The sequence below is a fragment of the Choloepus didactylus genome, chromosome 1 (genome assembly GCF_015220235.1).
Source record: "Choloepus didactylus isolate mChoDid1 chromosome 1, mChoDid1.pri, whole genome shotgun sequence".
NCBI classification, from domain to species: Eukaryota; Metazoa; Chordata; class Mammalia; order Pilosa; family Megalonychidae; genus Choloepus; species Choloepus didactylus.
In genome coordinates this window covers 202,525,559-202,540,814 of record NC_051307.1, presented here as the reverse complement: position 1 = coordinate 202,540,814, position 15,256 = coordinate 202,525,559, and the positions used below count along the sequence as shown (strand labels likewise).

General features: G+C 54.5%; 1 protein-coding gene across 1 annotated transcript in view; it reads right to left on the bottom strand.

Annotated features, from left to right (window-relative positions):
• Positions 1-15,256, bottom strand: part of BSN (bassoon presynaptic cytomatrix protein) — a 130,396-nt gene that overhangs the window by 23,893 nt on the left and 91,247 nt on the right. The window contains exon 3 of the mRNA XM_037850777.1: positions 4,097-4,981. Coding sequence (XP_037706705.1) covers positions 4,097-4,981 — 885 coding nt within the window. The remainder of the gene's footprint in view (positions 1-4,096; positions 4,982-15,256) is intronic.

The following is a 15,256-nucleotide window of genomic DNA, read 5'->3' as shown; positions in this document are numbered from 1 at the left end:
CAATGTGTCACTATTCAGCATAAGGACGTGGAGGTGAGTTGACTGAGAGAGTTTGTGGGGCACCCCATAGGCAAATGAAACCCATGTGCCTTGTGGGTCCTGGGAGCATGGTGGGGATGCTCTAGATCCTGGACATCCTCCTGGTGCTGTCTGCCATTGAATGAACCCACAGTCTACACAAGTTCTCTATTTGTGAAGTTGGCCTGCATGTCAGCTTATGGTGGCACCATCCCAACCAGCATCCTATGGCCCACAGCCTGGCCTTACTTACCCTCAGCCCAGCCCCAATGCCTACTCCAGAGAAGAGGATGCTCAAAGGTAGAGGGCCCAAGACTCAGACACTGGACCACAGGTACAACCATCCCTGGAGCTGCTCCTCTCTAGACTCTGAGACCCCGCCCAGCCCTGTCCCTTGGACATGCCCAAGCTCCTTCTTCCTGGGCCTCTACCTCCCATGGAAGGAATCCTTCCAGGGGTCCCCAATGTAAGCCCTGTGGCTGGGCTTTGTTCCCCTCAGGTCCCAGCATCAAAGATTTTTTGGTCCTGTGAGGCGTCCCTCACAAGGCCAGGACCTAACACTGGCCACAGGCTCAATTCACACCCGATAGTCAGGGGCTGGCTGGGGCTTTTCTTTTCCTGCACAGACTCTCTTTTAGGCCATTTTGGTTCCCAGTCTCCTGGCTCAAGGGTTCACTGTATGTCAGGCCTTGTCTAAACATCTGAGGAAAGTCATCTCGCCTGGTTCACATGGAAATCTAAGAGGGAGTATCACTGCCCTGCTTACACAAAGGAGGAGACAGGGCTCCCTGAGATCACCACCCCCAGAGGCGGCTCTAGGGCAAGGCCAGAGCAGAGGCAGCTGCTGGCCTCTCACCTGGGTGCCCCTGCCCTGAACAAGCCCAGACCGGTCCCAAGCATCACAGGTGCCAGGCCCTCTGCCCAGGGAGGCCCAGCTTCTCATGGGCATGGCTGGAAGTTGGGCAATTTTAATGAGATAAGGAACCAGCAATGTTACTGTAACAATTCCAGTTCCACTAATTTTTTTCACAAACTATTTTGAACTGAAAGCCAATTAACAATTAAGCAAAAGGGTACTATTATCCTTCAAAAAAAAAAAAAAAACAGGTAAAAATTTGGAATCAACAACTCTTAATTACTAAATGACTCACTAATAGCACTATGGTTATTTTTTCAGAGGAATTTTCAAAAGGAAAAGGGAGCCAGTTTTACTGCCTCCTCGATTGCATGCTCTGGGTTCTCGTCTAGAAAAAAAGTAAAAGGATTTGACAGCTCAGAGATGTTGACGCTGAGAAAACTTCCAGCATGGCCCAGATGCTTGGGTCTGGCCTCAGGCAGAGCCACAGGAGGTCTAATTGGCCTGAGGGGAGCTGTGAGTGGGGCTCCCCTGGCCCATCCTTCCCTCAGGCCCCCAGCCTACATGTGGAAACTGGTCCCTCTGCCTCCCACCATGCAGAGAGACACAGCATGGTCATCCTGAGCCTGGCAGGCTGCCCTTGGTCAAGGAAGGTGTGGGAAGGGACTGCAAGGGCAGACTTTACCCCTGGGGCCTGGAAGATGGCCTGCTGACCCTGCCACCTTGCTTCTAATGGCTGGGTAACCTGCTGAGAAATTAGGAGCATCAAACCAAGAACATACAAAATAGGTCACAAGGAAGCACAAAATCGCTTGGAATGCCAAGTGGCCACTGGCCGAGGTTGAGATCAAAGACAGCTCCTGGCCTGGTTCAGGGCTTCAGGGAAGAAAGCCTTTAGTGCCAGGGCCGGGTGGGCACATCGAGCACTTCCCTCTCCCCATCGGCCCCTCACTAAATCCAAAGCAGGAAGAGCTTTAAGAAGGCTTTGGCCATTGACTAGGTGAGAGAGGACAAGGGCTTGGACTAAGACTGTGGCTATGGGGGTGGAAAGGAGTGACCAGATTCACGTGACAGTGGGGAGGCAGAACCAGAAGGGCTTGGTCCATGGAGTACATGCTGAGATGAGAGAGGAAGAGCTGAGGATGACCCCAGGCCACTGGCTTGAGCATCTGAAGGTGGATGGTGCAGACTCCACAGTAGGAACCATGGGAGGTAGTGTCATGGCTGCCCTCCCACATTTTCTCTAGGCCCTCTGGAGAGAGCAGCACTGATAGGCAGAGCCATGAGGAGAATGGGATCAGAGAAGCTATTCCACCCTCTGGCTGCTGTTAGGGTGGGCAGGAGTGGGACCAAGATGCCCATCAGCTCTGCTTTCAGGGCTAAGCGGGCTCATGGAACCCACTGAGGAAGCAAGGACTATCCTGGCCAAGGAGGGGGCTGTGGGGCAGGACATAGAGGCAAGACGACATGTGGGGCAAGGGTTCGGGGGCAACACTGGCCATCGAGTGGTAGAAGCTCCAGGGTCCAGGAAAGCCAGACGCAAGCAGCTAACAAGAGGCTTAGGTCAGAATCCAGACATTTCTCCCAGAGTCTGCATGTGACTGAAATGTTCCTGTTTGGGCTAAATCAGCACTTCCTGTGGCCTGGCCCAGGGACTCCCTTAAGGAGTTATCAGAAACTTTTGTGCTTCTGTACAGTGTTCTCTCCCCTCTGTGCAGGCCAGGAGGTCTCTCAGGGACAAGGTTCTTCCAGGCAGGCCAATGAGGCTCATGATCCCACAGTGTCAGGGCACCCCATCTGATTAGCCATGAGTTCATGCCTGTAGGTCTCTGGCTGAGGCACCCCTGGCTCTGTGGTGACTCCTTGGTGCCCCACACCCTGACCAGCCAAGCCAGCTTCCCCAATGAGCTGCCAAACCAGGTTTGGGGAGGCCATATGGGCATCATGTGAGGTCACCAATCTTATTTGGGGTTGCCCCACCCCACATATTGGAAAATATGGCCTGAGTGGCTGAAGTGGTCCTCTGAGTCACAGTGGGGGCTCCCATGCAAGGCAAGTCAGGACAAGGTGCCACAGAGCCCATGACAACACCAGGCTCTCCCTTCTGGTTCCATCCTGGCCCAGCTGGTGGTCTGCACCCCACACTCCCCTGCTCTGCCATCAACCACCCATAGCTTAGCCCAGGAGCCACAGGGCTCAGGTGACTGCCCAAGTCCTGGTGTGACACAGCTGGGAAAAATACATCTGCCAGGACAAGCCAATTATAGGCTCCAAAGGTACCCTAGGGAAGGGTATACTCCCAGCCATGCCCAAGGCAGCTACAAGAGTGGCCCTGGGCAGGGGAGAGTGGGTAAGGAGGTTGCAGGAGAGGCAGAATCAGTCTCTAGGCCTAGGCTGGCCGAGTTCTGCCAGGGCAGCTCCACACCCTCCAAGCCTCCCAGGTTGAGCTCCAAGCTCAGAGAACACTGGCCCTCCTGCTCCCTTCTGCACAGAGCCCCTCACCCTGCCCTAGAGCAGGCACTGCAAAGACACTGGCCCCAACCCAAGCTCCCCCTCAGACTTTCCTATAATTTCCCTACAAGCAGCCCCAAGGGGAGCCCAGTTCCAGCAAGACCCAGACTGAGTGGCTTTGACAAGTAGACATCAACACACACGACCTCAGAAGAAAGAATAGAAGGCAGGTGCCACCTGGCAGTGTTGGAGCCTGGGCAGTGGGATATGGCCTGCCCTGGAGAAATCCTCCCACCCTGCCTGGGCATCTGGGCATGGGGGCACACTGGGCAGCACAGTCCCCTGTCCCACAGCCCTTCACCTACCTTCCCCCAACCCACAATGAGGGTCACAGAATGAGCAGAGGGCAGGGCCTCCGGTTCCTCCTACATGAGCAGGGGAAGTTGACGTCTTTCATCAGGGCCATGGTAGCTGGGAGTGGGAAGGCCAGTTCAGGACCTCTCCAGCCTCAGGTCATTGTTCAGTCAGTAAGAGGCAGTGGGCACCATTACCCTTCCCACTTAACAATTAGTTTTCCAAGTGGAAGGACTGGGGTTTGTGGCCACCTATGTCCTGGCAATACCAGACCCTGGGGCAGGGACAAGAAAGGGAGAGCAGCCCCTCTGTGTCAGGGAAGGTCTGCAGCCCTTCTTGGCTCCCATGCCCCCCATTATCCCGAGCCTTGGCCCCTCACCACAGCCCAAGGCAGCATGCTTGGTCCAGCTCTCTTACCTCCACCAGGTGGGGTGTTGGGTTGAAGCCACAAAGGTTGCACACCTGCAGCTTGCAGGTAGTGCAGGTGTTATAGTTGGCTGGGCCCTTGCTGCCCACATTGAGCTCAGCTTGGCACAGTGGGCAGGAGGCCCTTTCTTTCAGCATGGTCTTTGGCTTGGCAGCAGCCTTGGACACTGCCTGGTGTTCTGCTTTGCCATGCTTTGGACTGGTTGTTCCCCCAGTTCTTGCCAGGGCTCCAGGCCCTGATCCAGGACCTGTTCTAGCCCCAGGCTCAGTTTTGGCTCCAGGTGCCAGCCCAGGCCTGGGGCCTGAGCCCGGGGGTTTGGGGCCAGCCTCCTTGCTGGCATCGCTGAAGACGATCTTGGGTGGCCCCTTGCTGGGGGAAGGCTGGCCCTGGGGCTCAGCCTCCGGCTGCACAGACATGAGAGTGCTCGCTTGGGTCAGCAGTGATGCGCCGAGGCCGAAGAGCTTCCCGGTGAGGCCCTCCTGGGTTTGCTCAGCAGGACCAGGCCCAGAGGGCACTGCGATGGCACTTTTTGGCAGGGCCTCTCCTGTAGGTGGCCTGGGCTCAGCTGTGGAAGGCTTGGTGGGGAGAGTTGGCTGAGGAGACACCCTCCCCACCTCTGGAGGGGCAGCTGCTTGGGCAGGCCCCGGCACTGAGGTGGCCCTGGACACATCAGCCTGGCGGGGGCCAGGCTGTGGTCCCCCTGGGCCCTGTGGTTTCTCTGACTCCCACTTTCCCAGGGGCTGCTTGGCTGGGGAGTGGGCAGGAGACAGGGCTGGGGAATGCAGTTGCTGCTGGCTCTTGGAACGAGGTGCAGTGGTCATGTCCATCCCCAGAGCTCTCTGCATCTGGCAGTTCAGGCAAAGCCACTCCTTCACCTGAGGAGAGAAGCACTGTCGTCAGCAGGGTGGCCAGGACTGGTCGTGCCCAAGGCCCGGGTCAGCACAGATCCCAAGGCAGCTGGGGCTGCAGCCCAGCTCAGGCAGCAGAACCAAGCTCTGTTCAAGTGTTTCTAGGCTGCCAGGGGATAAGCTGAAGTGTCAGACAGTACTACCCTGCCCTCTAGGAACTGCCAGGTACATGCAGCAGAGAAAAGGAAGCCACATACTTGGCCTCCCCCCTGACCACCAAAGCACAGCCTGCCCAGACCCTTATGCTCAAGAACCCTCCCCACTGCCCCCAGGCTATACCTTAGCAAACCCCAGGATCTGTGTACATCATCCTATCTCCATAGGATGCCTCGCCAATCCATGTCATCGTCCTCCTGACTGGATGACCCTGATAGCCTCCAACTGGTTACTCTCCTTCCCTTCCTCCTCTTCTTAGGCCATTTCCATGCAGCAACTAGAGTGATCTTTTAAAATGCAAACCAGGAAGGAAAGCATGGCTGGGTTTTGCAAGAACCTGAATGAGAACTTCACAGAATTGAGGGCCCCACACATAGTCTGAGCACAGTGCTTAGTACACAATAGGTATTTTATAAAGTTTTACAGAATTAATAAATATATGAAGAGTAATATGTGGGAGAGCGAGGCATAGAGAATAAAAGGAAACCAGGATTCCTGTCACGGAGGAACTTACGGTCTAATGGAGACAAGATATATATGAAAAAACATGATACCAAAATGAGTGAGAGCAAAGCAATGCAATGTAAGTGACTGGTGTAAGTAGGATGAAATAAGGCTTTTTCTTTTTCTTTTTTATTTTTAAGGAAGATAGACTTTTACAGAAAATGGGATAGTTTGTAGGCTTCTTATCCTGGGCCTTCAGGGTGACCCTCCCTTGGGTTCTAGACAACGCTGAACAAGGGCACGTGCTAAAACCCCTGCATTCACCACCAGAACCTTCCCTTCTCCAGCCCCCATCAACCCATTTTGTCACAGGCGTCTCACCTAAAATAGAACCTCTCCAACAAACAGCTGAAACACTCCTCAGTGACTCATCGCCCAGATGGGCACAACTATTTCTATCCAGCCTTTTCCAGACGACGAGAAGCCTTGACTGCACCCCACCCTCCACCCCCTCCCAGCTCAGGCCCAGGCAGATAGGTCCAGCCTGCAAGGCCTCCCAGGAGGATGCTGGCTGGGGGAGCCCTCTGCAACCTGCAAACCTTCCCTCTCTGCCTTCCCCATGGATTTCCAGGTGCTTGCTCAGAGGGGCCCATCCTCAGTTCCTTCTTCCTTACTCCAAGGCCCCCCCACTCTGTGCTATGGGGACAGGGGCTGCCACCGGGTCAGGAGAGAGATGGCCAGGCACCCCTGGCCTGCCTGCCTGCCCAGGCTGGGTATCCACAGCCAGGCCTAACGCAGACTCCTCTGGCCTTGAGACCAGCAGCAGCTAGAGCCTTTCTCAGCCATGTAATAGTGGTCTCCTCATCAGGGGGCTCAGCCCAGGAGGGCCCCTGTAGTTCTTTGGCACCCTCCCAGCTGGCTGTCCACCAGAATCAGGGGTAACAGCCTTCTATCAGTGTGACAGGAGACCTCTCCTAGGGTCCTGCTGACCACTACCTCCACGAATCTGACCTGGCACGAGGCCAGCAGATGTGGAGGCTACCAGCCATAGACCTCATGTCCCCAAGAGTCAGAGATGAAGGAACTTCCCAGGGCTTCCTCCAGGCAGACAGCTCTGCCAGACACTGGCCTCTGTCCAGTTGACCCTTTTTGCCAGCAAGGAAGCCCATCCCACTATTTCAGAGAGCTGGCAGGGGCCTCCATGGACTCCTATGCATTCTCACCCACTGGGGGACTGGGTGGCAGTAAGATAGGAAGCTTCAGTGTGGTGTTCAGGGTCAAGACGTAGTTTGTTGAAGCAGAAGCTACAGGAAGGTAAGCTTCCCACAGGAAGCCACTGCCCCCTCAGGAGCCTGCTGGGGATCTAGAAAGGCAGGCCCCTGTGGGCTCTGTGGGTCTGAGGGGTATTTCTCCCCCAGAGGGGCCTTTCCCAGCTGCTCTCTTTTTTACATCGATGGTTCAATGTGCAAAAGGGCAGCTAAGGCGGCACTGCCCACCAAGGATCCAGAGGCCTGGGGACCAGGCTGGGGGCTCGAAGAACCACAGTGGAATGAGCAGCTGTGGCCTGTCTCTTCTGCTCCTTTCACTGAGCCCTGGGGCAGAGAGGAAAGCAGGGCAGATCTGGGAGGAGCTTCTACATCTTCCCTGAAGGGATGCTGGTGGTGCTGAGCCTGGCACCCTCTCTCAGTGCCAGAGGGTGGGGCCTGCCCTGCTTGCCAGATCTGGTCCCAAAGAATGCTGCCCAGGGATCTGCTCCTGCTTGCAGGGTAGAGCCTGCTTCATTGTCACCTCAGCCAGGAAGCTGAGGGACCCCAGCAGTACACTCCCCGCCCCGCTACTACCTCCCCACCAGCAAAGAAGGAGGGGTACCAACGTCACTTAGCCTCCCTTCCCGCAGAGAGCAGCAGCTTGCCTCTGAGCTTCAGCCCTTCCCGGGAGTGTGGGCATTCAGTGTGTCGGATCACTCTGCACTGACATCATGCCTGATGCTGCGTTCAGGCTTTCCATTTTGGTACAAGTTGAAGCATCACAGAAACAGCTCATAAAGGTGCTCTCCCTGCTGGTGCCAAATTCAAAGGCTCTGGGAGGGCCCCACTGGCCAGCATGACTCCAAGCCGTTCTGGTCTGTGAGTCACTTGCCAGGCCTCTGCAGGAGGCACATCCCCCACTGTGGCCCCTGGACCACAAGGGCAGGCAGGTGGGCAGGAGGCAGGGCTGGCCTGGGCCCTTGCACTCTACACAGCGCTAGACACATCACCTGCCCCATCCAATACCTGCTGCCCTATGTCAGCCAACAGTGCTTCCCCTGTCAGCTGGCTGATCTCAGCCTGAAGGAACAGGCACCAGAGAGTCCTATGGGGCAGAGGCATCTTGATCCAGAGTTGGACCAGCCAGGTGTGGCCCATAGGAGAGGTCCATGCCAATCTCACCATCAAGACCCTGATGGAGGCCCTGAGAACCAAACCAGGATCTGGTGCCAGGACTTGGGAAGGGGAGCCTGAACCTAATGGCTCATTAGGGCGGGGAGGCCTCACTGGCCTGGAGCTCCATGAGAGGGAGAGAATTCTCCCCCTTGCTGATCCCTGGACACATCTGCCTCTTCCTCTCTCTAAGTCCCTCAACTCCCCCTACATTGCTCTGAACCGACTCCCACTCCCTTCCTTCCTGCCCAGTCCGTGACCAGCCAACTCCCTACACCTGCCCCGCATACTCCTCTCGGTACCCAGAGCCCTCTCCTGGAGAAGCTGCACTACCTGGACCTCAGGATGTGGTGGGGCCCTGCCTCCTCTTTGAGATCTCTAGGGCCCTTGGGGCTCAGTCCCTGGCTTCCCCACTATCCCCACTATCCCCCCTCCTGGCTGCCATTGCCTTCCAGGCCTCTTTATCCTGGCCTCTGGTTCTCAGAAATCCTTGATTCTTACTTCCCAGGCTTCCTCTGAACTGACTCCCACATCACCGCAGGTGACCTGTAACCTTCATGGGGCTGACCCCTGACACCTCCATCCCTCAGCCTCACCCTGGACCTTGCCATCACCCCACACTGCACTTCCTCCAAAATCCCTCCTCCAGCCTTCCAGGTCATTCTTCAGGCTTCCCCCTGTATCAGCTGTTAAGCCTCATGGGTACCTCCACCTGCTGAGCCTCTACTTTGTTTATCCACGGGCCCCTCTGCCTTCACATCCCTTCCTGTCTGGCTAAATCCAGGGTCTGCCATTCCATTCCAGTCACTGGTTGCTAAATGACTGCGCTCCCTTGACCCATGCCTGCTTCAGCCTACATCCCAACAGCTGAGCGGGCACCAGGCAGATGGGCTCCACTGTAAATTAACGTATGCCCACCAGTCTCTCCTAGGCCCCCAGCTGCCTGGTTAACTCACTCCATCCCTCCAGGACGCTTCTCTTCAGTGGCTAGTTCTCCTATCCCCCCCTCTCCCCTGCCTCTGGCTCAGCTAATGGCCCTGCTTCCTACTTCTTATGGAGGAGCCACATCCTCCACACTCAGACTCTGGACCCTGCCTCTTCAGGGCCTTATTCTTTCAGTCGCCCCCATCTCCCATATCTGTGGGCGTTTGAACTCAGACAGTTGCTCTTGTCTCCTGCCTTTCAGGAACCCTCTCCTGCCTGCACACCTCCCTAGCTACTGCCTGTGCTCCCTCCTTACCTTTTTAGCCAAGCTTCTCAAGAGTTGTCCGCATGGATGAGCCTCAGAAACACTGTGCTGAGTAAAAGAAGCCTCATACAAAAGAGTACACTCTGTACAATTCCATTTATATGAGGTTCTAGAACAGGTAAAACTCATCTATGGTGGATAAAAACCTAAAGGGTGGTTATCTCTGGTGGAGAGGTGGGGACAGACAGGGCCAGGGCCTGAGGGAACTATCCGAGGTGCTTGCTGGGGATGTTCTGTATCTTGAGAGAGAGATTTGTTTGACACAGTTACATCCTTTTGTCAGATCTCACCGAGTGGTACACTTAACTTTGTGCATTTAATTATATGTAAGTCTGAACCTTTAAAAATACAATTTTAAATACTGAACTCAAGTTAATGATATCCTTACTGAAGTGTTTAGTAGAAAGTACACTGATGCCTGCAAGGTACTTTGAAATTCAACAAAAAGATAAGATGGATGGATAGATGCGCAGACAGAGGGCTGGATGGACAGAGGGAGGGGTGGATATGTGATAAAACCAGGGGAGTTAAGTGTTAATTGTAAACACAGCCAGGGGCATTGTGAGTGTTCCCTTATCATTCTTTCTATTTTTCTTTAGGTTTGAAAATATCTATAATAAAATGTTGGGGACATAAAAAAGTCATCCCACCTGGTTGGTCTGTGTTGCTCCACCCAGCAAGGCATCATGGCTCCTCTGATGGGCTCTTGCAGCTGACTGTCCCCCCACCTCAGGACACGCTCCTCTCCTAGATTCCCTGTCTTCCATTTTCTGGCCTTTCTCCTCTTCTTTGCTTGCCTTTCCCAGCTACCTTTGCCAGGCTCTTCTCAGTGTTGGGGAGCCCTGATCCTGGCCCCATCTCCTCTCTGTCCCCATTGCTTCCTAAGGCACTTCAAACATCAGTATATGCTTGTGACTCTCAAATGCAGGTCTCCAGACCTGATCTGTCTGCTGGGTGCCAGGGTCTTAGATTTATCAGCCTACCGGACTCCACCACTTAGATGTCTCACAGGCACCTTCAACTTGACATGGTGCAAACAGAAACATTTGCATCTCCATCCCTTACCTGCCATGTCCCATCCGTTCCCAGAACCAGTCTGTTAAGCCTCCAGAGTTCACCAGCAATCTGTTATGGCTCTTCATTGCCATTACCCCCACCCCAGCCCCCTGACCTCCAGCACTTCTGGCTCCTGGCCGCCACCCCTGCCCCTATGGGCTGTTCTCATGACAGCCAGAGGGGTGTTTTTAAATGCACATCTGACCTTCCCATGGCTACCTCCCCAAATCCCTGAGTTCACATCCAGAGACCCCAGCTGTCCTGACCCTGACTTGCAACCAGGCCCTCATGGACCAAGCATTACCCTCAGGCCTCCCCCACATCCACCTGTGTCCTGTCCAGCTCCAGTCTAACATCCTGCAGTCTAACATCCTCTCCTCAGGGAAATCCCAGAGAACTTTGTCATAGAATGGTACCATCCCTGCCCTCCATGGATGCTGCCCCCACCCCAGCCTTCCTACTCGGCCCTGACCTCAGGAATGATCATGCATTTTCCTGTGCAGTCATTCGCGGAAGGCCGGGTGGAGTCTTCTTCAGCATTGCCTTTTCTCCAGTGTCTAGAATAATTCTTGGCCTAGTATAAGGGCTCAAAAAGCATTTGTGGAGAGGGAAGGACAGGAAGGAGGGAGAGGAGCCACCCTCAAGCCTGCCCAGGCCAAAGGTTGAGCTAAATATATGGTAGGAACAGTGAAACCAACAGGCTACTAACCAGCATCTGGTTTACTTTAATATGCTTTCCTTTTTCTCTGTCTCTTTCTATGGTCAGCTTTTTCCATCACCTTCCTTTTCCTGCCTTCTTCCCTCTTGTGACTTCTTCCCACCGCCCCCACTTTCTTTTATTTCTCTTTTTTTTCCTATCTTCCATTTTCATTCCATTCTCTTTTTCTTCTTCTTTTTTTTTTTTTTTTGCCCTCACATACAGAAGTAAGTGTTTTGGGAATACTATTTCATATTTTCTGTTATGAATTAATTTTTACATTCATTCTTGGATAACGTTATAGTCCTCTTTCATAGCTAAGAGTTAGCTCCCTGCATGATGGCTCCCACCGTGAGACGGCCCCTGCTCCAGCACAGATGCCTCCTCCGCCTGGGTCCACCTGTGGCCCCAGGGGCTCTGGCCTCCAGGCAGCAGTGATCTAAGCAAGGAAGCTAAAGGTCCGGCTGCCTGGTCCCGTGTCCTTCTAACACCTGCTCCTCACTCCTCTCTGGCCCAGGCTGCAGTGTGGCCAGGAGGGAACAGAGGGGAGGGGGCGAGGCTGGCGGCTACAGCAGAGGATCCATGCTGCCTTCTCCGCACCACCCCCGGGCCATCTGGCAGCCCTGCCCTTACCGGAAAGGAGTGGGATGCAGGCAGGAGGGAGAGGCTTGGAGCCACGGTGTTGACTTCCTCTCTTCTTCACATCACAACTGCATAGGCTCAAGGCTTGCCATTGGGAGTGAATGCAGTGGATTAGGTATCCTTGGCTGGCTCTCAGCCAAGGCCAGACCTTGGAACAGGTGAGGGCCTTATAAGTGATTCTGACTAGAGCAAAGGAGATAGGAGCTAGATGGGCTGCCGGGAGTTGGAGGGCTGTGGAGGAGGCAGCAGCCCTGCTGTTCCCCATTTGGGAAGAGAGTGGGCCTCCCAGCTGCAGACTACGACCTCACTTTAGATGGCATGCTGGGAGGAGCCTGCTGAGCCTGCTTGGAAGCCCAGGTGTGTAGTCAGACCTCCATCTGCAGAGCACTTGCTCCTGGGATGCCATTCCTAGGGTGAGGACAAACATTTGGAGGGACTTCAGGCCAGGATGTGCTGCTGGGGCTGCTCTGAGTGGGACAAGGAAGCCTCTGGGAGGACTAGCAGAACCTGGTGGCACCTGCCCCAGGCCACTGCTCATACTCTGTAGCAGTTCACTCCCACCCCTGCTGCCCCTCCCAACCTTGTTCTTCCCACCCTCCAACCAGCTGAGTTCATGGCCACGTCTTGCCTCCTACCCCCAGCTAGCAGAGTAGGGGCCTGATGAATGCAGCAAGGGCCTCCCTCCCGAAGGAGAAAGGGGTGGCAGGCCCAAATGTAAGTCATCTAAGACTGGAGAAGTGGGTTAACAGGACCGAGCAGGCACAGACATCGGCAAACTACTGAGGCCAGTCCCTGGACTCCTGCTTCTCTTTAGAGAAACCTGAGGTTCAGAAAGTTTAAGGTATTTGTCCAAAAACCCACATCCAGGAAGGAGAGAACCATCTGCCTGCCTCCTCCCCACTCCTGGGCACTGAATGGGCTTAAAGGCTAACAGCTCACAGCACCCCTGACATTGCCTCCTGGTATCAGTGCATCCTCACAGGGAGGGTCTCTTGTGGGTGGTGGGAAATGTTCAGACCCAAACAGGAAACCTCTAGTCCTTTGCCTTGGTTTCAAATAGATTAAATTATTCATCTGTCCTGAGATGCCAGGACTGGAGAACTCTAGGAAGAAATGGCGTCCACCAAGAAGAGGGGCTAGGATGGCCCTGTTCGTTCCAAACCATCCTCTGCCTGAACATAAATGGACTATGGGTGGGGAAGATGGGGCTGGGAGTCACTGCTGGTAAAACGGGAGAGCTAGTTCTGAGGCCACAGCTCATGTACCCCAGAATGACCCTGAATAAGTTAAGACTTCCAAGACCCAGTTTCCTTGTTTGCAAACAGGGAAATGCTCTGGGCTCCTTCGCCAATTTCCATGCAGATTCAATGTGCTCCAGGCACTCAGAGACCCAGAAAAACACATGGGCAAGTCTCCTCCTCGCTATGCAGCCCTTAGATCCAGCCAACCTGGGCATGGGCGGAACAGCAAGCAGCAAGTCTGTGTGAGAGTAGGGCCCATCCAGCAGCCCCGGAGCCAAGAGGAGAAGCTCAGGCCCGTAAAAGCAGTGATTCTAGATCTCAGACATTCCTTCTGTCAAATGGGGGGTACTGTGGCACTGTCTGCACTGAATCTGGCATACCCCCACTCTTTTCCACTCTAATTGGGCCACTCCTGGGAAATGAGAAACCAAAAAAAAGAAGTGAGTACTGGAACTGGGTTTCCTGGAAAAGCTCACTCTCCCTGAGTCCTTGCCACCCAGAGACTCCTGCCTTCAGAACCAGCCTCTTGCACTCACCTCAGGCCAGGAAGGAGCCCAGCTCAGGGACACCAGGGCAATCACAGAAACAGCATTCTTGGCTGACATGATGGCCAGCAGGAGCGGCTGAGTGAGTAGACATGGTCTGGCCAGAGAGGATCTATCAGCAGGTGTGGGAGCAAAACCTGCACACTGGTTTTCTCAGCACCTGGGAGCATGATCTGGGGGGTAAATCTGTTCTTGACAAATGACATAAAGGATAAATTGCTCTGGCTTAAGAATTAAGCTCTGCCAGCTCTCTCAGGAACATGTGCTGAGGGTTGTTTTCCTTTGAGAGGAACACCACTGAAAGCCAGAGAATCTAGAGAAGAAAAATTTCTTCCTAGAGGCCTCAGCAGAAAAGGGCATCCACCAGGTGAGAACCCCAAGAATGGGTCACCATTTCTCAAACCAGTGCCACAAACACCACACCCTAAAGAATTTTGTGAAAGCAAGTCTGGGAATGGCTGCTGGCTCCAGCCCTATCTTGAAGCTTCGTGATGTTCCTCAGGACACTGAAGGCCCTAGAAATTGTGCGCAAAGACCTACCTCATTTGTCCAGCTTAGTGTTTACCTGAAGTACTTGGCTGAAGAGCCTACTTTTTACCAAACACTATGAATCTGCAGTAAGTTTGAAGACCCACTTTCCTCCTGGCTCTGAGCCTCAGCTTCCTCCCAGTACAATGAAGCAGATGGATGGAGTGTCTCCAAGGTCCTCCCACTCTGCTATCCTTCCAGGCACAGCCAAAGGCTGGCTCCTTTCCCACCTTACTGAAGGGCCGGGTTTTGGGTAAAGCTGGAGGCAGAGCCTGTGCTGTGGAGAGGGCTGGGGTGCTCATGAGGAGACAGGGGCCACCATGTATGTCTCGCTCTTAATCTCTGCCCAACCCACCCAGAATTTCCCAGACCTGCAGCTCCAGTGAGCATCCCAGGGCCCAAGGTCTGCACAAGGCAGGGATGCCCTACAGCCATCTGGGCCACTTGCCAAGTCTCTCTGCTCCAGTAAGGCCAGTGCTTCTGGCTTTTTACTGGCAGAAACACACAGGTAAAATTCCTTGCCCTGAATCATACTGTTCTTCTAAATACTGACCAGCAAACACTTACCTAACTGATCAGTGCAGGGATGGGCCTGTTTCTAATCACAGATGAAATAATCATAAGCACGCACGCCTCCTCAGGAAGCCCCCACACTCCAGGAGCGACTCCAAACGCACTGAGTCATCTCCCTACACCAGCAGCTTCTTCCTTGGAATCTCACACTTACCTCGCGCAAACCACACGTCCCACACCCATAGCACCTCATGTCACAAATAGACCCCGACCTGTGAACAATCATTCTCACTCACCCCCACCCCCCACCCACATGGTCCGAGCGACTCCCGCTGCTGAACATCCTAGAAGCAGCTATGCCCGGGCCTGCAGTCACCCACTCTTCGTCCTGCCCAAGGGCAGAACCCTAGGGGGAGAGCCAGTGACTTCTTAGAGGTCATCCCCAAGGAGAGGAAGGAAGCCAGCAAACCCACTCAAGTTCATTTTAAAGGGATGGCCCCATCTCAGGCCCCAGCCCTGGTGCACTGAGGCTCTGGAGCACCCAGCCTCCAGATCACCAAAGAGAGCCTCCAGGGGCTTGGTTAGGCATCCCACAGCAACTCAAAGCATCCCAAGCAAAGCCAGGATGGGGCTGTAGACCAGAGTCCTCTGGGTTGGGCAAGAGACTGATCTCATGGGAATGGCCCTGCAGGAGCCTCTTGGTGACTGTAGAGTACTGCCACCCTTCGTGAATGCCTGCCCCCCAGCCTGC